The sequence below is a fragment of the Ovis canadensis genome, chromosome 10 (genome assembly GCF_042477335.2).
Source record: "Ovis canadensis isolate MfBH-ARS-UI-01 breed Bighorn chromosome 10, ARS-UI_OviCan_v2, whole genome shotgun sequence".
In the NCBI taxonomy this organism is placed as follows: Eukaryota; Metazoa; Chordata; class Mammalia; order Artiodactyla; family Bovidae; genus Ovis; species Ovis canadensis.
This window is the reverse complement of record NC_091254.1, coordinates 26,280,286-26,303,750: the sequence shown is the minus strand read 5'-3', so window position 1 is coordinate 26,303,750 and position 23,465 is coordinate 26,280,286. Positions and strand designations below refer to the sequence as shown.

Genomic DNA, 23,465 nt, shown 5'->3' with positions numbered 1-23,465 from the left:
AACAAACTGTTTAGTTTTTGTTGCTAATGCAGAGTTCCAAAGAATAGCAAGGAGAGATAAGAAAGCCTTCCTCAGTGATCAGTGCAAAGAAATAGAGGAAAACAATAGAATGGGAAAGATCTCTTCAAGAAAATGAGAGATACCAAGGAAACATTTCATGCAAAGATGGGCTCAATAAAGGACAGAAATGGTATGGACCTGAGAGAAGCAGAAGATATTAAGAAGAGGTGGCAAAAATACACAGAAGAACTGTACAAAAAAGATCTTCACAACCCAGATAATCACGATGGTGTGGTCACTCGCCTAGAGCCAGACATCCTGGAATGTAGAGGAGATGATGGAATTCCAGTTGAGCTATTTCAAATCCTAAAATATGATGCTGTGAAAGTGCTGCATGCAATATGCCAGCAAATCTGGAAAACTCAGCAGTGGCCACAGGACTAGAACGTCAGTTTTCATTCCAATCTCAAAGAAAGGCAATGTCAAAGAATGCTCAAACTACCGCACAGTTGCACTCATCTCACACACTAGTAAAGTAAACCTTAAAATTCTCTAAGCGAGGTTTCAAAAATACGTGAACCATGAACTTCCAGATATTCAAGCTGGATCTAGAAAAGGCAGAGGAACCAGAGATCAAATTGCCAAGATCTGCTGGATCATTGAAAGAGCAAAAGAGTTCAGAAAAACATCTATTTCTGTTTTACTGACTATGCCAAAGCCTTTGACTGTGTGGATCACAATAAATTGTAGAAAATTCTTCAAGAGATGGGAATACCAGACCACCTGACTTGCCTCTTGAGAAATCTGTAAGCAGGTCAGGAAGCAACAGTTAGAACTGGACATGGAACAACAGACTGGTTCCAAATCGGGAAAGGATATGTCAAGGATGCATATTGTCATCCAGCTTATTTAACTTATGCAGAGTACATCATGAGAAATGTTGGGCTGGATGAAGCACAAGCTGGAATCAAGATTGCTGAGAGAAATATCAATAACCTCAGATATGCAAATGACACCCTTATGGCAGAAAGTGATGAAGAACTAAAGAGCCTCTGGATGAAAGTGAAAGAGGAGAGTGAAAGAGTTGACTTAAAGCTCAACATTCAGAAAACGAAGATCATGGCATCTGGTCCCATCACTTCATGGGAAATAGATGGGGAAACAGTGGCTGACTTTATTTTTTTGGACTCCAAAAGCACTGCAGATGGTGACTGCAGCTATGAAATTAAAAGGTGCTTGCTCCTTGGAAGTAAAGTTATGACCAACCTAGACAGCATATTAAAAAGTAGAGATATTACTTTGCCAACAAAGGTCTGTCTAGTTAAGGCTATGGTTTTTCCAGTAGTCATGTATGGATGTGAGAGTTGGACTATAAAGAAAGCTGAGCGTCGAAGAATTGATGCTTTTGAACTGTGAGAGTCCCTTGGATTGCAAGGAGATCCAACCAGTCTATCCTAACGGAAATCAGCCCTGAATATTCACTGGAAGGACTGATGCTGAAGCTGAAACTCCAATACTTTGGCCACCTGATGCAAAGAACTGACTCATTTGAAAAGACGCTGTTGTGGGGAAAGGTAGAAGGCAGGAGCAGAAGGGGACGATTGTAAATTATCTTTTGATATTTAATTTCATGCAGGATCCAGTTTATACTGTGCCAAAGGTGGTACATCATTAATATAGTAAAAATAAGTTCACTTAAATATATTAGGAATTTAAGCTCAGCAAAGAAAAGAATTTGTACTTTCACAGGGACTTATCCTTCTTATCTAAAGCAGTGCCTATTAGTAGATATTCAATAAATATTTATTGAACAATCATCTCATGTCCTGATATGAAAATGTATTCACTTAATTTTTTAATATTTTTACTCATTCAGTTTTGTATCAATATTTTAGTCTACATTTCACTCTTTTCCTTTTAAAAAACTGATCAGAAAATACATTGTTTAATGTCAGGGGAAAAGATAAGTAAGAAACCTGCATACTGTTTTTCTTTTTTTGTTTCTAGAAAAGAGAAAATGAAGTTCCTACAAAGAAATTAGGTCATTTTGAGTACCCTAAAATTTCCCAAGCCAGTAAGCTCATTTTGAGAATAAAGACAAAAGATCCCATTGTAAATATTTACAAATATTTATTTTTAAAAAGACTAGACAATTTACAAAACGTTCAGATTTTGTTAAAGGTTTGACTATCAGCATGACTTTGAATATTGGAGGAATTTCTTTTAAAATAAGTGTTAATATATTGTTGGGAGACGTGATAAGGAAGGTAACGTAGAGTTTGAAAACTATAAATATTTTGAAAATTTTAGCTTCCATCAAATGACTGTTTTGCGGTGGCTGTTTTCTACCTGTTGTTCCCAGAAAAACCTACCTCTGGAGAGCAAAGTGCTGAACCACAGTCGACTCCCTCCCATAAATATTATCCCCCAATGTCTTCCCTCCTTTTATGGTTTGTTAGGAGTTTATGCATCTGGATGTATTAGTGATGAGTGTTTGATGACTAAATACATAATTTGTCCTCCAAAACAACTCTTTTAAGAGCTGGAGTCTTTTCAGTCACTTTGGCAGAAATATTTTTTTTATCTTATGAAAAGGACTTTTCCCTTACAGCATTCAAAGCACATTTAATAATATTTCTTTCTCATTCTTGTCTTTTTAACTTTTTACTCTATTTCCTCAAATGTTCTATTTTAATTCCCCTCTGTAGAGGTGGATAATATTGGCTTTCAGGAGTTTAATTGATTTGCTGTCCACCTGAAACTATCACAACATTGTTAATTGGCTATATTCCAATACAATACAAAAAGTTAAAACAGAAAATATATACTTGTGCATGAAAAAAATAATAGTAATTTTTAAAAGGAGTTTAAGTGATTTAAAAACAAGAAAGTTGAAGTAATTGACAAAACTAGGAGGACTATTTATTAATAGACCAGTGCTGGTTTTTAAGCAACCCTGCAATAATCACAGCTAACTTGTATCTTCTTTTATTTTGGATTGTGTGGCAACACTGCTTATATTAGTGATTATTTCTGTTTGAGGGCTCAGGGAAGTTTCTTTCCCAACTTAGCAATATAAATTTATCTTTTGTAGGCAAGGCAGGAAGGAAGTGTGCAGAGAGCCCAGAATGTTTGTAAACATTAATTCTCAAATTCGTTTGCATCCCCTTTGTCTAAGTTACCACTCTCTTCTTTTATTAATGATAATTATTATTAGTACTTCTTATCTTTATTTCATTACTTGTTTTAAAATAAGCCTTCTAGAAATGATAGTCTTGATAATACCATGACTTCTTCACTTAAAATATCCTTCAACAGCATTTACTTCTCAGACAGTAATTTTATGCTTATATCTAATTTGTTTAAATTACCATTTGATTCTATTTTCATAATCATCCCACTTCTTAAAATATTGAGCAAATATTTGTAAAGTGCCTCCTGTGAGTCATATTCTATCTTACTTTTCTATCTTTCTATCTTTCTTTTATAAACCAAATGCTTGGTTTATAATAATGAATGGACTATTACTTTAGCCATCTCTATTTTAATGAACTGCAAAGTTAGATAAGATTTTTATTAGCTATTTGAAACTCCTATGTGTCTTTTTTCCTCCTTCACCCTTGTGGTTAACTATTATTATTTTTCTAAAAGACAGCTAACCATAAGCCAATTTAAATACAACTTACTAAAATATCATCCTCAAAATAGACATTGCTATTTTGAGATCTTTTGCCCCTCAATAAATTAGAATTTATTAGCTTAATGTACCTTTATTAGCAAAGTCACAGGAATGGATTGTGCTTGCTCTCCAGTGGCCAATTTGCTGTCCTTATTTTGATAAAAAACTTGGTCTTTATTCAATTTAATTACTTTTATTGCATCTGGAATCATTTAAAATTACTATTGAAGCATTAATAACTCCAGCTTAAAAAAACTTTAAAGTTACAGAGTTAAAATAAGACTAGAGTTTAGCAGCGTGTTTCTTTTAGTAGCCTCTTTATCAACACAGGCTTTAACTGATGGACAACTTTAGTTTGTAAAATAGTGAGAACAATTGGTGCTAACATAAATGTCAGCAATTAGCTGAACATTCTAATTAATTCCTCAAGCATTGCTGGTAACTGTTATGTCCTGGAGAGATGTCTCTTTGTTAAACTGTAGGCTAAGAAACTGTTACTAAGATGTGTTTTCTTTTCCCCAGTATTGTGCAAATTTTGACTCTACTTCAGCTTTTATGAGCTTATATTTCAAAACAATTCTTGAGAGGAACAAATCATAATAGAATTGAAACTGTAACAAGTAAAATATTCTCTTAGGGTCATTGATTATTTGTGTGGAGAATTACTGTGATGCTCCTAAAACCAAAGCAATGATTTTAGTCAAATATTTTCTGAAAAAGGATCATTGTATTGTCTTTAAGAGTCAATTTATATGCTATTCTATCATGGCTTTCCTGGTAGCTCAGCTGGTAGAGAATCCGCCTGCAGTGCGGGAGACTGGGTTCGATCCTTGGGTTGGGGAAATCCCCTGGAGAAGGGAAAGGCTGCCCACTCCAGTATTCTGGCCTGGAGAATCCCATGGACTATACAGTCGCAAAGAGTTGGACGCGACTGAGCAACTCACTGTCACTTATATGCTACTTGTGACAGTAGTCATCATTTACTGAGTTGAAGTTTATAATATTGTAAGATACCTTGAAAAACAAGCTTTTAAAAATATATATATTTATACGCTTTTGGTTGCAGTGGTTCTTCTTTGCTGCGCTTGGGCTACTCTTTGTTGCGGTCTGTGGGCTTCTCATTGCAGCGGCTTCCCTTGTTGCAGAGCACGGGCTGTAGGTGTGCCGGCTTCAGTCGTTGCAGTGTGTGGGCTCAGTGGCTGTAGCTCACAGGTTGTAAAGCATGAGCTCAGAAGTTGTGACACCCAAGCCTAGTTGCTCTGCAGCACGTGGAATCTTCTGGACCACGGATTAAACCTGTGTCTGCTGTATTAGCAGGCGGATTCTAATCCACTGGGCCATCAGGGAAGTTCAAGCATTTTTTGTTGTTGTATTAAGTGCTATGCAGAAATTAGTGAGTTATTTTCTACTCTTATATAATAAGGGACTAACATATAAGCCAACCTGTTTTTTTAATTGAATATCATTTTACATATTTTGCTAGCCTTTGCTTTTCCTTTGACATGTAAGACAAAGGACTGATAATAAGAATGGAACAAAACCACTTTTTCTCATTAAGTTGCTCTTTCTCATTGCCTACTCCACTGAAAGCCATGTTTCCCATTTGTGTTTATACTTATTCCTTGTCCCTTTTAGGAATCATCTGGTTTGTGCTTGTTCCTTCAAACCTATGTTTTTTATTTATAGCATAAGTCTTTTGAGAAATCTAATTTGCCAAATTGTATGCTGTCAGAATTAACGTGTTATAGAACAATTTCATTTGCCTTTTTTAAATTGTAATTCACCTTGAATTTCCTGTTCTTAATCTGCTATGGAGCACCATAATTATTAAAGTAATGATCGAATTTCCTTTCTACTGATGATGATACAGAGTTCCTTTTTCCATTTTGGTGCTGGGAGGTGTCATGTTGTTGCCCATTAAATATGTGACAGCTGAGGTGAGAAATTCACTATATTGCTATAAAAATCTGTGTGAACACATCTCTTTCTTTTCCTCACCTACCCCTCTGTATTGCCGGAATACGAACAGTGAATTTGTGATATTAATTAAGGTCTGTTATTTGTTTAAAACCCAAAAATGGCCTTTATTTTTTTAGCAGAAGATAGCAAAAGTGTAACCTACACTAAACTTAGGAGACCCAGGAGTACAAAAAATGGATATATGACACTTGTGTTTTATTCTGATCAAATGTCATTTTATCTCTTTACTAACTATAACATTTTGGTCAAGAAGATTCATAGGTGATGAACTTCATATCTTATCATGTGTGGAGTCGGATAACATTTAGGTAACACACTGTTAATACTTTTGAAAATCCTGTTCTAAAGGAAAGTCAGGTAGGTAGTAGGAGGTAGACTTAAGAAAGTAAAATAACTTGCCCTAATCCTAGCAGAAATGTTCACAATCCCATGTTTGCTGGAATGAGGTAAAATGGTCTTGCCTCATGGCAAGTTGGGCCGTGAAGTATAATTCACAGACTCAATTTAATCAGGAACATCAGCATGCCAGTCATCACCAAACTCACCATCAAATTATTTTTAAACAATGTAGATATTGTATGAAAGTGAAAGTGAAATTGCTCAGTCGTGTCCGACTCTTTGCCACCCATGGACTGTAGCCTACCAAGCTCCTCCGTCCATGGGATTCTCCAGGCAAGAATACTGGAGTGGGTTGCCATTTCCTTCTCCAGGAGATATTGTATAGGTAATGCAAATATTTATTTTTAATTTCTCCTTTTCACCTTTAGGAGATGATTTTAAAGTGTAAAATGGTCATAGGGAAATTACTGGGAAAAGGAGAAGTAAAGAGCCTGGATAATTTGTAAACTTGGAGGAATTCCCAAACCTTTATAACTTATATTGACATCTACAAAATACTGTTGCTGAGTGGAATTTCGTTTGCTTTTTTATTCGTCTTAGGAGAAGCTGGATGGTGAACTACAGGAAGAAAAAGAGAAATGTTCTCATGTTTTATTCGAGATCAAATGTATTTCTTTACTAACTATAAAATCTGTTGGTTTAACTTTAGGGACACCACAGTCCAAACACTTACTCTTCAGCCTTCTGTTAAAGATGGACTTATTGTATACGAAGACTCACCTTTGGTTAGTAATGCAATTATATGAATATTCTCAACTGTGTTCTTTGAATGATAATTATAGTTCAGCCTTTGAGAGGAAGAAATACCCCATTGATTCCAATATGTTTCAGTCTTAACTAGAAAACACTCATTCATATGTCATTTGGGAGAGTGGATATTTAAATGCAAATTACTGGGAAAATAACATGTTTTCTTATTCTATTCCTCTCTCTAGATAGAGATTTAGGTAATGATAGAAAATCCTCTAATGGATATCTTTTCCATTCCAGAACTTTCAAAAAAGAAAAAAGTTTGCTGTTGTTTTCAGATGTGCAGACTTTGAAATTAGATAATGCTTCTGGAATATTTTAAAAAATGATTTTAATGAGTAAAATATTGACCCAACATTTTAGACAGCTGGGAAGATCAGCTGTCCTTAGCTTCTCACATAAGAGCCCCCCTCACCGGCCCCCGCCGCCCCACCAAAAAAAAATCCTGTTCTGCCAGGCATGTCTTTCTGTGTATATAATTGCTCTCCAGCAGTGGCACAGAGAAGCCATCCTGAGAACTCTGGTCCAGACCCCAGTGATGGGAGTATGGCACAGAGAAGCCATCCTGAGAACTCTGGTCCAGACCCCAGTGATGGGAGTCTTCAGGACCTCCTGTCTGAGTTCTTCCAGACTGGACTCGAGCTTCTCTGAACAGAGATGTGAAGGCTGGAGTTGGGAGTAGAAGCTACATGTTTTCTCTCTCTTTTTTAAAATTCAGGTTATTTTTATCCTAAAGTTAAAAAGAAAAATTCTTATTCATATTTTTAGAATATGAAATAAGATATTTGTGGTAGAGAGAATCACCTATTTCTCAATTTCTATAAAATTACTTGCCAAAACCATGTGATGAGAAAAGTTTATGATATGTTCCATTTTATGTTATGAGCTATTTCTTACTATTTTAAAAAATAATCTCTGGGTTTACATTGAAGTTCATTGGGTATCTCCTATCCATTCTTTTAAAATGTTTTAAAGAGTTTTTCCTAGCTTTTTCCCTATCTTTTCATAATGTGACCAATCGTCTAATTTACTCAGTCATCCAAGACCTAGAACTCTCTTATTTTTCCTTTCACCTCTTCCCATCTAATTGGTTGCCAAGGCTGTAGAATATACCTCTGAATATTTCTTCAGGTAATATAATGTTTTTTATTTCCATTTTTAACCCATGCCCTCTTCCCTAAAATCAGATCCTCACCTCACTTTTTTACCAAGTCGTTATGGTATTCCCCCTCTAGTCTATTCTGCATATTTCTGCAAGATTAAAGGCACTGACTTGTAGCTTTAAACTTGTTATCATATCTGAACTCATAAATCTTTAATTCACCCATTTAATGAGACAAAGCACATATTTTTTGGTCTGGCAGGCAACTTTTTATTAGTCGAGACCTGATCTACACTTTCAGATCCTTTTCTGTCTTTTCTTGCATTTAACCTCTGCATCAGCCAAGATAGACTGTTCATATTCACTCTTCCCTCAGTAGGGTGCAAATTTCTTGAGTTTGACCGTTGAATCTGTCTTGACTACCCATTTCTCCACTGTACATACTGATCTCTTAAAACTGTGCACTCTTTTAAGGCTACCATAAGTGCAGTGTTCTGATATCCAGTACTGATGATCACAATCATTCCTCTTTGCCCCCACAGCCCTTTAAATTCTCTATTTAATATATCAATACTTGATTTAATTCTCCCCTTCCTGAGGGTGTGAAATGTGAACATCACTGACATAGAGCTAATTAGGATGCTTCAAGAAAATAAAGTGATTACTGTAGAGTTAGCAGTTCAGTAACTATGAGAAGCTTTTGGTGGAGATTCATAAATACTGTTTCCAGCTCTGCTACAGAAATTTTTTGTGGTTTCATATTTATAGCTTGCAGAAAACCAGCTATTATAAATCCAAAGCAATGAGTGATGGAATTTTTAGAACGTTTGCTTTCATTTTTTGTTTGTTTGTTTGTTTTGTTTACAACAAATGTTCTGTCTTCAAAGGTTAAAGCAGTAAAATTGGGTCATGTTCTGGTAGTAGATGAGGCAGACAAGGCTCCAACAAATGTCACCTGTATTTTAAAAACTCTGGTAGAAAATGGAGAAATGATTCTGGCAGATGGACGACGCATTGTTGCAAGTGAGTATAAAAAAGCAACTTTTCTTTCAGTGTGCAATTTTAACATCTGTTGTATCAGATCACCCACTTTAGCTGGCTGCTTATCTACAAATAACAAGCATAAATTCAGTATAGGTCAAGTTGTCTGTATTGATAATCGCAGATAATCTAGCTTTGTCAGTTTCACTTCCTAATAGCCGGAGAGAGTCTTCTAAAATTTCAATAGTAGCTTTAGGACAAATCAGCTTCGTGCTTTTTCTACTCTGACAATGCAAACATATAATCCCTTTTATACTTATGTCTCAATTATTTGTGTACAATTTATTTTCTTTCACTATTATGTGGAACTTTTGAAGCTCAACCATGTTTTTGTTACTTATAATGTTAAAATCAATGTTATTATTAGCTCAATATAATTAGAAAAAAATTGCTGGGCATTTAATATCAGTTTTATACATATATGTGTGTGTGTGTACACATATATATTACACACACACACACACACACACACACACACCATACACACTTGCCTCAGAAAGAAGTTACTCTGCTTTGGAGTACCTACTTCTTTTTATTTTTGTGGTTGTTAGGGAAAATGTAGATAGATCTTCTAGGTCTGTTTAACCCATAGGAAAAAATTGTCTAGTGCAATGTGAGAACATTTTCTAGTTTTTAATTTTTGTGTCATGAAAAGACTTGAAGATCTGTAACTAGCCACTGAAATATAGTCAATAGCAAGGTAGCCAAACAAATTGAGACTAATGACTGAAATCTTCATTGTTCAAAAAGTATGTACAGAAGACTATAAAAATGTACAAGTCCATCGCCACAGAGGTTTCTTCTTGGACATTGTCATTGCAAGGCTGCTGCATCTAAACGTAGGGAACTTAACACTAATAAAAGCATTCTGAGATGGCAGTTTCACAGTGAGTATAGGAAAAAGTGAGAATTTAAGTTAAACAGCCTGGTAACTATCTTTTAGAAAATCAGATTTGAATGCTGCCTGCCCTTTTTAGAGGCATTATAAGGACAGTGAAATAGAAAGCAAGAAAGAACTACTGGAACTAACTTGTGGTTAAACAGAGACAATCTCCAAGCAAAGGAGTCATCATCATAATTTTTAAATTCAAATTTGATTGCAGATGACATTTTAAACACAAGAGCAGCTGAAGCTCTTTTGAACATAGTTTCAGAAAGCATCACTTCCAAGCCTATGTTTTTCATTTTCTTAACTTTTAAAAATTTTCATGTTTTATTGCCATTTCTATGTTAGTTAACTAATAAAATTTTTCATGTGACCGCATACCTTGTTATTTAACACTACTAAAATAAATGGAGATCAAATGTTAAAATTAATGGTGGTATTAGTACATGAATATATGGCACATTGAAAGGATACTTTTTGTTATCATAAAGAAGTATGAGTGTAGCTTCTTACAGACTCATCTCAATAAAACTCCAAGTACTTTGCATCTGTGAAAAGAAGAGAAGTGAAACACAAAGGAGAAAAGCAAAGATGTACCCATTTGAATGCAGAGTTCCAGAGAACAGCGAGGAGAGATGAGAAAGCCTTCCTCAGTGATCAGTGTAAAGAAATAGAGGAAAACAATAGAATGGGAAAGACTAGAGATCTCTTTTAGAAAATTAGAGATACAAAGGAAACTTTTCATGCAAAGATGGGCTCGATAAAGGACAGAAATGGTATGGACCTAACAGAAGCAGAAGATATTAAGAAGAGGTCGCAACAAAACACAGAAGAACTGTACAGAAAAGATCTTCATGACCCAGATAATCATAATGGAATGATCACTCACCTAGAGCCAAACATCCTGGAATATGAAGTCAGGTGGGCCTTAGGAAGCATCACTACAAACAAAGCTAGTGGAGGTGATGAAATTCCAGTTGAGCTATTTCAGATCCTGAAAGATGATGCTGTGAAAGTGCTACACTCAATATGCCAGCAAATTTGGAAACCTCAGCAGTGGCCACAGTACTGGAAAAGGTCAGTTTTCATTCCAATTCCAAAGAAAGGCAATGTCAAAGAATGGACAAACTACTACACCATTGCACTCCTCTCACATGCTAGTAAAGTAATGCTCAATATTCTCCAAGCCAGGCTTCATCAGTATGTGAACCGTGAACTTGCAGATGTTCAAGCTGGTTTTAGAAAAGGCAGAGGAACCAGAGATCAAATTGCCAACATCTGTTGGATCATTGAAAAACCAAGAGAGTTCCAGAAAAACATCTATTTCTGCTTTATTGACTATGCCAAAGCCTTTGACTGTGTGGATCACAATAAACTGTGGAAAATTCTGAAAAAGATGGGAATACCAGACCACCTAACCTGCCTCTTGAGAAATCTGTATGCAGGTCAGGAAGCAACAGTTAGAACTGGACATGGAACAATAGACTGGTTCCAAATCAGGAAAGGAGTACGTCAAGGCTATATATTGTCACCATGCTTATTTAACTTATATGCAGAATACATCATGAGAAACGCTGGGTTGGAAGAAGCACAAGCTGGAACCAAGATTGTCGGGAGAAATATCAATAACCTCAGATATGCAGATGACTCCACCCTTATGGCAGAAAGCGAAGAACTAAAGAGCCTCTTGATGAAAGTAAAAGAGAGTTTAAAAGTTGGCTTAAAGCTCAACATTCAGAAAACGAAGATCATGGCATCCGGTCCCATCACTTCATGGCAAATAGAGAAAAGTGGAAACAGTGACAAACTTTATTTTTTTGGGCTCCAAAATCACTGCTGATGGTGAGTGAAGCCATGAAATTAAAAGGAGCTTGTTCCTTGGAAGAAAAGTTATGGCCAACCTAGACAGCATATTGAAAAGCAAAGACATTACTTTGCCATCAAAGGTCCGTCTAGTCAAAGCTATGATTTTCCCAGTAGTCATGTATGGATGTGAGAGTTAGACTATAAAGAAAGCTGAGTACTGAAGAATTGATGCTTTTGAACTGTGGTGTTGGAGAAGACTCTTGAGAGTCCCATGGACTGCAAGGAGATCCAACCAGTCCATCCTAAAGGAAATCAGTCCTGAATATTCATTGGAAGGACTGATGTTGAAGCTGAAACTCCAATACTTTGGCTACCTGATGCAAAGAACTGAGTCATTTGAAAAGACCCTGATGCTTGGAATGATTGAAGTAGGGAGGAGAAGGGGACGATAGATGATGAGATGGTTGGATGGCATCACTGACTCAGTGGACATGAAGGTGAAGGTGAAGTTGCTCAGTGCTGTCCGACTCTTTGCGACCCCGTGGACTGTAACCTACTAGGCTTATCCATCCATGGGATTCTCCAGGCAAGAATACTGGAGTGGATGTTTGGGTAAACTCCAGGAATTGGACACGGACAGGGAGGCCTCACGTGCTGCGATTCATGGGGTCTCAAAGAGACACAACTGAGCGACTGAACTGAACTGAACTTCACATCTATCATTTTTTAGAGATGAACAGCCTAAAGCCTAAGATTTAAATAAACCCAAATGACAGGTGTTCTGTCTTAAAATAACAATAATAAAGTTTTTGCTACCTTAAACTTTTGTTTGGACTAGTAGTTCAATCTGAATGTACATCAGCCAGTAGTAGTACTTCCTTTAGTACCTTAAACATTTGCACAAAGACAGCTCCAGTCAACTTGAAATTACATATTTTAAGAAATATAATAGAATCCCTCGAGTGGAAATAAATCAACTTTTCTCTAATGAATTGACTTGATGTTCAAGACTTTCTCCTATGTAGTTAATCCTTTCAGGGTGGGTAATCTAAACAGGACTTACCCCTTAGCTACAGAATAGCAGGCTTTATGCAAAGGGATGCAGTTGCTAATTTGATTTAAAAAAAAAAACTGAAGGATATTTAGATTATCCTGTGTATCCTTTGGCTTATCCATTGTTATAGATTCTTATTTGTATTTTAAATGAATGATAGGATCTCAAGCCAAGTTTAAGCAGCATAAGACAACATTTAGACAAGTTTGCTTTTTAGATGTGCCTTTAATTTACATAAAAATGCAAGTTCCTGTATTCAGTATTCTATTCTAAGCAAACTTTCTCAAAAGATGTTTTTGTTTTCTCCAACTCAGTTATTACAACCAGATTTCTTAGATTTGTTTTATAACCCTATAGTCATAAAACTATATGACGGTTTTGTGATTTTAAAGTCTATAACGTGATACTCTTAAGAATTATCGAATATCAATAAAGAATAAATTGAAAACATTTTTTTCAGATGCTGCACTAGTCAATGGAAGAGAAAATGTTGTAGTGATTCATCCTGATTTTAGAATGATTGTTCTGGCCAACAGACCTGGATTTCCTTTCCTAGGCAATGATTTCTTCGGTACCTTAGGTAAAAGCAATAATGATAATAATAACCAAAACAATAGCAATAACAGTAATAATGTCATCTTAGTAGCAGTGCTATATGGGCTGTCGCTGAATGCTCCCGACTAAATGCTCCCACATGCTATCGTCATCATCGCAACTATTTTATGAGAGTATTTTTATCCCCATTTTAGAGAAGAATGTCTGATATTTGGAGAGATTATTTTTCTAGGGTCACTCAGATAAAAAAGTGTTAGAACTTGGCTTCATATCTAAGACTATAGATAGTCTTAGAGTAGAACACAAATTCAGAAAGGGTTTTTAGTGTTTGCTTTTCATCACATCACCCTAACTGTGGAAGGGTTTGAGGCCAGCTCTGGTGAGACTGATTCACCTTGACTGGAGAGGCCCTGGGATAAACTGACTCATCAGGAACCTTTAAGAAAACTTCTCTTCTCTGTGACAAGTAGCTAATTCTGAATACTGGGCATTCCATATTCAACGTGAAGCAGGCTCAGTCTTCTAGTAGGATTTTTGATCTGGTGACTCCACATCAAGGAATTTATCCAAGGAAATTCCCTGTGCAATAATTTAAGTACAAGGATAGGCAATATAGCATTGTTTATAGTTGCAAAACTAAAAGGAAACAACCCAAATGTATACCGCAATGGGACTGAATGAAGAAGTTCTATTATATCCACTCAGTAGATTACCACGCAGTTGCTTAAAAAAGGTGGAGCATGAGTTTACCGGTGCTGACACCAAAGGACAAAAAGAGTCCTAGAAATGTATTAAGCGGAACAGTAAGAACAGTCTGGTCAGTGGCCTGCCAGGTGAGTTAAAAGAAAATAAAAGGCAAGAGGGATGCATTTACACGAATATGCATGACATGCGTAGAATGTCCTCCGGTGAGACTCTCACAGCCTCTAACCTCCCTGGCCTTGCTTCTGCCCTGCTCTGTGCTGCTCTCCCATCACTTACCCTCTTCCAGCTTCCCTGCCCCCCTGCCCCTTTTCTGAACACGCCAGCCATGCTCGCCCTAGGGTCTTTGCAGTAGCTGGACCTGCCATGCTCTTCCACCACACACCTGCATTTGCCTAGTTGTCACCTTCTCGGTGAGGCCGGCCCATCTGGCATCCCCAGCCATCACTATTTCTCAAGCACTATACTGCGCTTTTCTTTCTTCCTTGAAACATGCAGTTTCTAACATTTGTAATTATTGTTTATATCCTCCGTACGCCAGAATCTGAACTCCATGAGAACAGGGGTTTGTGTGTTTTTGATCACTGAGGTCTGTCAAGTACATAGGGTATTACTTGGCACATAGAAGGAATTTAATCATTATTCAATGAATGAACAAATAAGGGGTCGATTATAGCTTTATGTTAGTGTTGCATTTGCTTTTCAGTTAAAAAAGGCCAAAGCTGTTTTTCATGTTTGTATTTGAATGAGTTTAGCCTATGAGATGCAAGCTTGAAGTTATCATGGTTGCATTTTATTCAGTTGCTTTCATGAATATATGATAACAATAAAAGAATGATCTGAGTCATTTCTGAGTCCAAGTAAGTTCTAAATATCCTTCCTTTCTAAAATGAACATATTAAATAATGCAAATCTATTTACTCTAACTTCCTTTGGTCCCTGTCCTTTGGATTATAAATCAGAATTATGTGAACTTTTATCTGAGAAGTTTCTCTCTCTCAAGGATAGATTATATTTTTCTAATATATTCTCAGTTGTAGAAATTATCAGTGAAATATTTTTTTTCCAATTCCTTTTCCTTGATTTTTATTTAGATATTATCTCTGCACGTTTACTTTTCTGAAACCAACTTATAAAGTATATTCTAGCAATGTGAACAAGATATAAATTGTTTAGATGATACTAATTTCCCCATTTTTAGTATACATAAAAAGTCATGCATATATGTATGTAATTTCTGAAGATATTTGCCATGTGTTATAGAGTTAAAAATGCAATCTCAGAACCACATGAGTATTTTCCAATTAGTGGAAAAAGACTAAATTATCAAAACTATATATGTTTGTATGTATGCATTTAAAATGGAGTAGGACATGGCAACACACTCCAATATTCTTGCCTGGAGAATCACATGGACAGAGGATCCTGGCAGTCTATAGTCCATGGGGTCATTAAGAGTCAGACATGACTGAATGATTTTTATATGTATATATATATATATATATACACATATACATATATATATATGCACATTTAAAAATACTAGCAGGACCAATATTATAAAGCAATCATCAATCAATTAAGAATAAATAAATATTAAATACTGACATGAAAAATATGAAAAAATGAATACACTGAGCTGTTAACCCTGTGGGGGAAGGAGTGAGATTGGCAGAAGCTCACAGGGACTTCTCTTTCTGTTCTTTGTACTCGAATATCTACCAGTGAGATTATATCCAAGTGTTGTACAATTTTTAACAGAAATAAATCTGTGTAGAATAAACTGCACATCACTCAGGCTCATTTCCTTTTGCTTTAGTCATTTGCTTTTTTCTGTATACCTATTGTTGGACAGGCTTTCTATGCAGTTTTACACATTTAAAAATAGAAGTGCTTTGGTGAGCAACCCATGGCTTTTTCATTGATCATTCCGTATTTGCTATGTCCTTATAAGGGGTTAGTTGCATACTGACTGTGAATCTTTTTTTTTTTTTCTCTCATAGGTGATATTTTTAGCTGCCATGCAGTGGATAATCCCAAACCCTACTCAGAACTCAGGATGCTCAGGCAGTACGGCCCAAATGTGCCTGAGCCCATCCTTCAGAAGCTTGTTGCTGCCTTTGGAGAGCTAAGGAATTTAGCTGACCAGGGTATTATTAACTACCCTTACTCCACCAGAGAAGTTGTCAACATAGTCAAGCATTTGCAGGTATGGCACCTACCTGTACGTAAAAGTTTAAAATAAGTCATCAGTCTTGTTTGAGATTTTTGTGTGTGTGTGCCTAATTTATACCAAGTCTTTCCATTTCTCTTTAATACTGGTTAAGGTGATATAGTAGGAAATGTCTGTAATCCAAATGAACATTTGCTGTTTAACCTCTGGATTGACTTTGACAAGGTTCCGTGCCATGGCTATTACCAAGGAGCTAGGAAATTTGGTGGAGGTTTTCTGGGGGGTGTGGGAAGACAGGAGAGTGAGACAGAAGGGAAGCTTTACTGCTATTTGACTTTATACAACAAGCATATATGATCTCCGAGTGAAAATATTTTCATTTTGAAAACAAAAGACTTGAAGATAAAAACTGACTGGAAACTAATAGTATTGATTACATACCTGTAAATACTGCGAGAAGGTTTTGTTGGATAGAGTAAGTGGGCAAGAGAATGAAATTCCTTAAAGCCATCCACGATGCATAGTTCACCTTGGAGGGCTTCCCTAATAGCTCAGTTGGTAAAGAATCTGCCTGCAGTGCAGGAGACCCTAGTTCAATTCCTGGGTCGGGAAGATACACTGGAGAAGGGATAGGCTACCCACTCCAGTACTCTTGGGCTTCCCTTGTGGCTCAGGTGGTAAAGAATCCACCTGCAATGCAGGAGACCTGGGTTCGATCCCTGGGTCAGGAAGATCCACTGGAGAAGGGATAGGCTACCCACTCCAGTGTTCTGGCTGGGAGAATTCCATGGACTTTATAGTCCATGGGATCACAATGAGTCGGGCACGACTGAGCAACTTTCACTTTCACTTTTCACCTTGGTGAAAGAAGACAAAAAGCCTGTGTAGATTCTGCTTTTATAACAAATGATGATTTCCAAGCAAACAATCATAACCTAATGACTCTTGACCCTTGAAAACCTAGACGGGAAAATAGAAAGCTTTGTTCTGCCTGTAAAACCATGGCAAGTCCAGCTGGGATCCCAGCGCCTAGAGAGAATCAAGACAGAGGCAATGAATGACCCAGAGGACCCCAGCAGTGTGAAGTCGGCTGTCTGTAACCCTCGTTTTCTTTCCCTCTGTGCATCCCTGTGTCTCTGTTCTCTGTACTTTCTGCCTTCTTCTTCCTTCCTTTTCATGTTCCTTTACCTTTTTTTTTCATTTACTCTTGGACTTGTGACTTTTCTGAATTTTTCCATATAGATATTCAACACTCTGCTCTATTTAAGTAGCATTTTTTAATTTGGTCAGTCCAGTTGTTGTTTAGTCTCTAGGTCGTGTGTGACTCTTTTGCGACCCCATGGCCTGTAGCCTGCCAGGCTCCTCTGTCCATGTGGATTCTCCAGGCAAGAATACTGGAGTGGGTTGCCATTTCCTCCTCCAGGGGATCTTCCCGATCCAGGATCAAACTTAGGTCTCCCACACTGCAGGCAGATTCTTTACAACTGAGCCACCAGGGAAGCTCAGTACTCATTTTAAAAGCAGGAGATTTCAGAAAGTGGTGAAAGTCACCATACCCCAGGATTTGAGTATCAGTTTAACATTTGAGAGAAAGAACTGTTTCCCCTCAAATTCCGAAATTAATTGAAAAAGGAAAATATTAAGTCATCAGGGCAAACATTAAAAGAGAAAAGCATTCCTCCTATCCGTTTATCTGAGAAGGCCAGTAAGAAAAGGTCTAGTGAAGTTTATTTGATCATTATTCTGTCAGTTTGGAAATCTTCATAGCACTTTGTATTTTATCACATGGTAATAAGGGAATTTTTTTTTTTAATACAGAAATTTCCCACTGAAGGTCTCTCCAGTGTGGTTAGGAACGTGTTTGACTTTGATTCCTACAACAACGACATGAGGGAGATTTTGATTAACACTTTGCACAAATACGGAATACCAATTGGAGCAAAACCATCCAATGTGCAGCTGGCGAAGGAGTAAGGCAAATCACTCTTGATAAAGTACTCTTGAGTGTAACTGTTCTGATTCTCAAATGCTGATCATTCTGAGTCTACTGTTATACTCTACTAAACTGACCTAGTGTGGAAATTACTTTTCCATGAGTAAGCTCTTTAAGTATATGGTGCTATTTGCTGGCTGGATTTCAGTTAAATAGCATTATTTATAGGTCTGTAAGTTGAGAAATTCAGTTATTCCAAATGTCCCATGAGTAGATGTAATGTAATCAAATAAAGGGAAATATTTGTTTCTTTAACAGTCTCTGTCCTTTTATTGAATTCCTATGATTCTCATTTTTCCCTAACCTAGTACAGAATCATTGTACAAACATGCAAACTACATGAAGAGATAATATATATTATTTAGTTAAGATGGTCTTATTTCTCTCACCATGTATTTTTCTGTTATAGTTTTCTAAATTTATAATTATATTAACTTGAAATTTGGGGATTATTTATTTTAGCCTGACAGATGAAAGAGGCAGGGAAAATAAGTGGGTTTTGTTTCATGTGGGCTACTTGCCTGCTTTTTATTTTGTAATTATAGGCTATATACTTAACAAAGAATCTTAACAAATATGATATTGTTGACCAGAAAGATAATTGACAGTATTTATTAGTAGGATAATTAAGTCAGTGCAAATTCACGAGAAAACCGTTTTAAATATGCATAACTTATTGATAATGCATCTAATGATGTCTTTGTCTGTAGGGAAATCCATTATCATAAATTCCCAAGGGACAAAAATTGCTTTTTATTTAACTTCGGTCTCATATAGGAGGAACTCTCTGCCTTCCTTAGGAAAAGACTGTTGTATATTAATGATTAGTCCAGCTACATATATTTATTCTAAGTGCTTACATCATCAGTATTTATTCTTTGATGTTATTATAAAACTTGTTAGAATATATGCTAATAAAAATAAATTGTTAAGGCTTTAACAATTTCTTCAAAGATTTCTTAAAAAGAAACAAATATTTCCCTTTAGTGGTAAAAGAGCTAGATGAAATTATGTTAGAAATTTATCAGTGAATTGGTTTATATTATTAATAAGTAAACTTTCTTTTTGATAAGAATGATTTGATGTCATTGCTAATATATACACTTTTCTGTAGAATACTGTTTTACTGATTGATTAGGAATATTTATGGGCATTTAGAAACTAGTTTGGTGATTTAATGGGTTAACTTATCTCCTACATTAGAGAGTTCAAGAAATATATTTAATGTGCAAACTTCTGTTAGTACTCATGTTTTTTTACATCCTTTTAATAAATTATATCTTGAGTTTCAGTAGGAAATAAGATGATTTTTAATTTGTTTTACCATTAACAAACTTATATACAGTTTTAGCTTCATGGAAACCAGGCTTGTGATTTTAAAGTACCTTTTTTCCTACTCTGTACCACTTGAAATAAAATTTAAAATGTATATTAGTTGGTAAGATCAATCAAAAGAAAAACTATTGGCTATTTAATTTTCTAAGGAAGACAGATACAGTGATTTAACTTACGCATTACTGTTTCCAGTTCTGTACTGAAAAATTCTTGCCATGGCTTGCTCATTGTTGCCATGGCGAGTTAATTCCAACTCTTTTTTAAAATACTTACTTATGAGTGGAAGCAAAAGTGCATTGAGCCTGGAAACAAGATGGTCATGCCTGAGACCAGCATGGAAAGAACTAGTTGTCCACCCACTGCATGTAGCTAAAAATAGACTTATAGCAGATGTGGGGGAAGTGTGAATTTTCCTTTGGAGTGGAGATAATAGCGGACTACAATTTGCACATTTAGAGCACGTTTTCATCACCTGTAAATTGCAATGACTTGAGCAGCTCAAAGGTAGTGATGCTATTTTATTAGTGAAATCCACAGGTTCCATACCTTTTATTTCTATCATATTACCAGTCTTGTACTTTGAGAGGGTAGCATGGCAGGGTGAACAAAGCAATATCCTGGGAATTCAGCAGTTAATGACATGTTCAACATGCATGTCTGGGTTAAACATGAAGAAACAGATTTTACCCTGTTTGTAAAATGAGAGCATTTTACTGTAGCATAACCATATAACTTATCACCTAATCAAGATGCTTTTTAGAATGAAAGGGCACTGTTAATAATAAGTCTGTAAAAAGAGATGTGGAATAAGACTGTTCTAGTGAGACCATAGTATATTTTCATCTTTAGAAGGTTAATAAGGTTTCTTCTTATTCTAACACCCTTTGCATTTTAATATAATCTTAATTTTCTTTCACCTGCAAAAATAAAAATAAATTAAAAAGAATACTTAAACTTTCTATTTCTCTCCTCAACTACCACACTGATAATAGTAATCACAGACCTCTGAAAATTCAAAGTTGTCCCTATGCAGCCTTATGATTTGCTTTGACTTTTCTAGACCTTTGGCTAAACTTTATACTTCACTGATTGATGTTGGTTGCTGCTCTTGTTTAGTCACTAAGTTATGTCCAACTCTTGGAACCCCATGGACTGTAGCCTGCCAGGCTCCTCTGTCCATGGGGTTTTCCAGGCAAGAATATTAGAGGGGGTTGCCTTTTCCTTCACGAAAGGATCTTCCCGGACCAGGGATTAAACCTGTGTCTCCTGCATCAGCAGGCAGGTTCTTTACCACTGAGCCATCAGGGAAGCCCATACTTCTCTAGACCTTTTGCTAAATCAGTTCTTTGAGGCTGCTCTTGTTCATCTCTGGAGATCCAGTGTTAGTGAAGAAGATTCACATTGGGTTTCTGCCCTAAGGAAGAAGGACCAAATGTTTTAATTGCTGTTAATATCCTTTTGCCCTGAATGAAAAATTATTGCTACAGCCTGTTAATTTTCTTTTTCTCTAATTCAGTCTTTATTCAATAGGGGAAAAAATTGCATTGAACCCAGAATAAGATGGTTACATTCACACACAAGATAGGGATGGAAAAATAACTGTCCATGAGTATAAGTGTATAAGTAAAAAGAGATGTAAGACAGATGTTGTAGAAGAGGGAAACTTTCCCCGTGGGGCAGAGGTGATGCTGGTCCACTGTTTATACTGTTTAAACAGTCTTCTGCAGCTACCTTCCTCCTCAGCAGAAATCAGAATATACTGTGGCTGTTTGGTGATGCTCTTCAGTGAAATTCCTGAGACCTTGTCATTTTCATTCTCCTAAAGAGTGCAGTGAGATGGTACCTGTCTCATTCATAGGTCTCTGTACAGTTTTTTTTTCTTTTTTTCCATTGGAATATAATTCCTTTACAATGTTGTGATACTATTCTGTACGTTTTTAAAAGGCCTAGTGTGATATTAGGAGATGAATATGATTTATCTTATTTACTAAACATGTGCTAGACCTGGTACTTGGTAGGCTGTCATACTGGGTAATTATTTTACCTTGCTTGATTAAGCCATAATGCAGCTCTTTTTTCCAATCTAAACACATTCCACATCTCAGTATTGGGATCAGAATTGGCTACCTAGGTCCCTGTGTTGCATTTGACCCTTTATACTAGTACTTCTTGAAGTTTTTCTGTTGTTTCCTTTTAAGTTTCTAATACATGGGAAAGGATATGTCAGAGAGATGGCGAACATAATAAGCACACTGGGAGAAATTTAGGCAGAAATAGGAGGATTTGGCTTAAACTCCAAGCTCTTAAAAAGTAATCCGAGCTCTTGAGTTTCAGATGTCATTATTGGGGGAAAAAGCACACATACACACACATACACATACATATGTATGCATGCATACTCGGTCAGTGTCTGACTCTTTTCAACCCCACCAGGCTCCTCTGTCCGTGGGATTTCTCAGGCAAGAATACTGGAGTGGGTTGTCATTTCCTTCTCCAGGGGATCTTCCCAAACCAGGGATCAGACCAGTGTCTCCGGGATTGGCAGGCAGATTCTTTACCACTTGAGCCACCTGGGAAGCCCCATAGTGAAAGTGAAGTCTCTCAGTTGTGTCCGACTCTTTGTGACCCCATGGACTGTAGCCTACCAGGCTCCTCCATCCGTGGGATTTTCCAGGCAAGAGTGCTGGAGTGGATTGCCGTTTCCTTCTCCAGGGGATCTTCCCGACCCAGGAATCGGACCTGGGTCTCCCACATTGCAGGCAGACGCTTTACCGTCTGAGCCACCAGGGAAGCAGGTGTGTGACACGTACACATACGTATAATGAGGCTCAGACATCCAGCCAGACGCATACAGAGTATCTGCTGTAGTAGATACAGATCTGCATGTCACAGCAAAGCTTGCTTGTTTTACCCTCAGATAAGCATTTATTATTATTATTATTCAAGAATAAACATGCTGCTAGCACATTAGCTCTTCCAAATTTAAAGCTGTTTCAGAGTAAGTTGTGAACTACTCAGGAAACATTTGTTTTAAAGGGAGTCCTTTTTTTCTGTACATTCATTTTCAAGAGACTTATACAATAGTTCATCTTAATATAGGTAATATTATCATTGCATTTTATAGAGAAAGAATTTGAGGAACAGAGAGGTTACCTCACCTACCTAAGGTTAGAAATCTGATCAGGAACAGAACTGTAATATGCACAATTTTAGTTCCAGTTTTAAAGATGAATATAAGCAGATCCATATGCACGTGTAGGCAGTTTCTAAATCAGAATTATTCTTTGCATACTGAAAATCACCAATAGTTTTGGTTTAAAAGCACCTTAGAACTTTAGATAATCAACTTGGAAATCATTGACCATGATGTCATACTTGTAATATACATATGCTTCAGAGAGTTGTGATAGATTTGGGGGATTTAGCCATATTTCACAGTGTTGAAAAGCAAGTTGATATAGACTTTTGGCACAACAAAAATCATTTTAAAGACCTCTTCATCCCCAGTTAAGCTTTCCTCTTTCTTTTTTTCTCTTAATAATGAAAGATCATGAAGTAAAACATAAGGTAATTCATTCAGAAAAATAAAAACTCTAGAAAACTTACATTTGACTACCATACAGAAGAAGCAGACTAGCCATAATTCTTCCTGATTTGGAACACAAAAGGAATTTACTAAGTCTTCTCAAACATTGTAGTCATTTTTACATAAATCAAATATACAAAGACATTATCTCCACCCTCTGAATTTAACTTCGTGTGTTTATCTCTTCCTGTCTTCCCTAGGAGACACACCTATCTATAAAATACTTAAATGCTGATTCTTCTTGATCCACACTCTTTGCCCTCAACTCTGTTGATTTCTTTTTATAATGCTGCTTGCTTTATGAAGCCAGTTTCTTTTTTTTTCCCCAAAAATATTTGTTGCTTATTTGTTACTGGCAAAGTGTCTGTAGTCCATCAGTCATTAATTTTATCAGCAAATAGAATAAAAAATTTGAAGAAATTTA

At 36.4% G+C, this 23,465-nt stretch overlaps 1 protein-coding gene across 4 annotated transcripts in view; it reads left to right on the top strand.

Moving 5' to 3' along the window:
- Positions 1–23,465, top strand: part of VWA8 (von Willebrand factor A domain containing 8) — a 383,224-nt gene that overhangs the window by 176,050 nt on the left and 183,709 nt on the right. For all 4 annotated transcript variants that reach the window (XR_011259328.1, XM_069601241.1, XM_069601242.1 and 1 more), the window contains 5 exons: positions 6,708–6,783; positions 8,798–8,933; positions 13,158–13,277; positions 15,958–16,163; positions 17,946–18,097. Coding sequence is in view for 3 of the 4 variants with exons in the window: in XM_069601241.1 (XP_069457342.1) it covers positions 6,708–6,783; positions 8,798–8,933; positions 13,158–13,277; positions 15,958–16,163; positions 17,946–18,097 (690 nt within the window). In the remaining variant the exon portion in view is untranslated. The remainder of the gene's footprint in view (positions 1–6,707; positions 6,784–8,797; positions 8,934–13,157; positions 13,278–15,957; positions 16,164–17,945; positions 18,098–23,465) is intronic.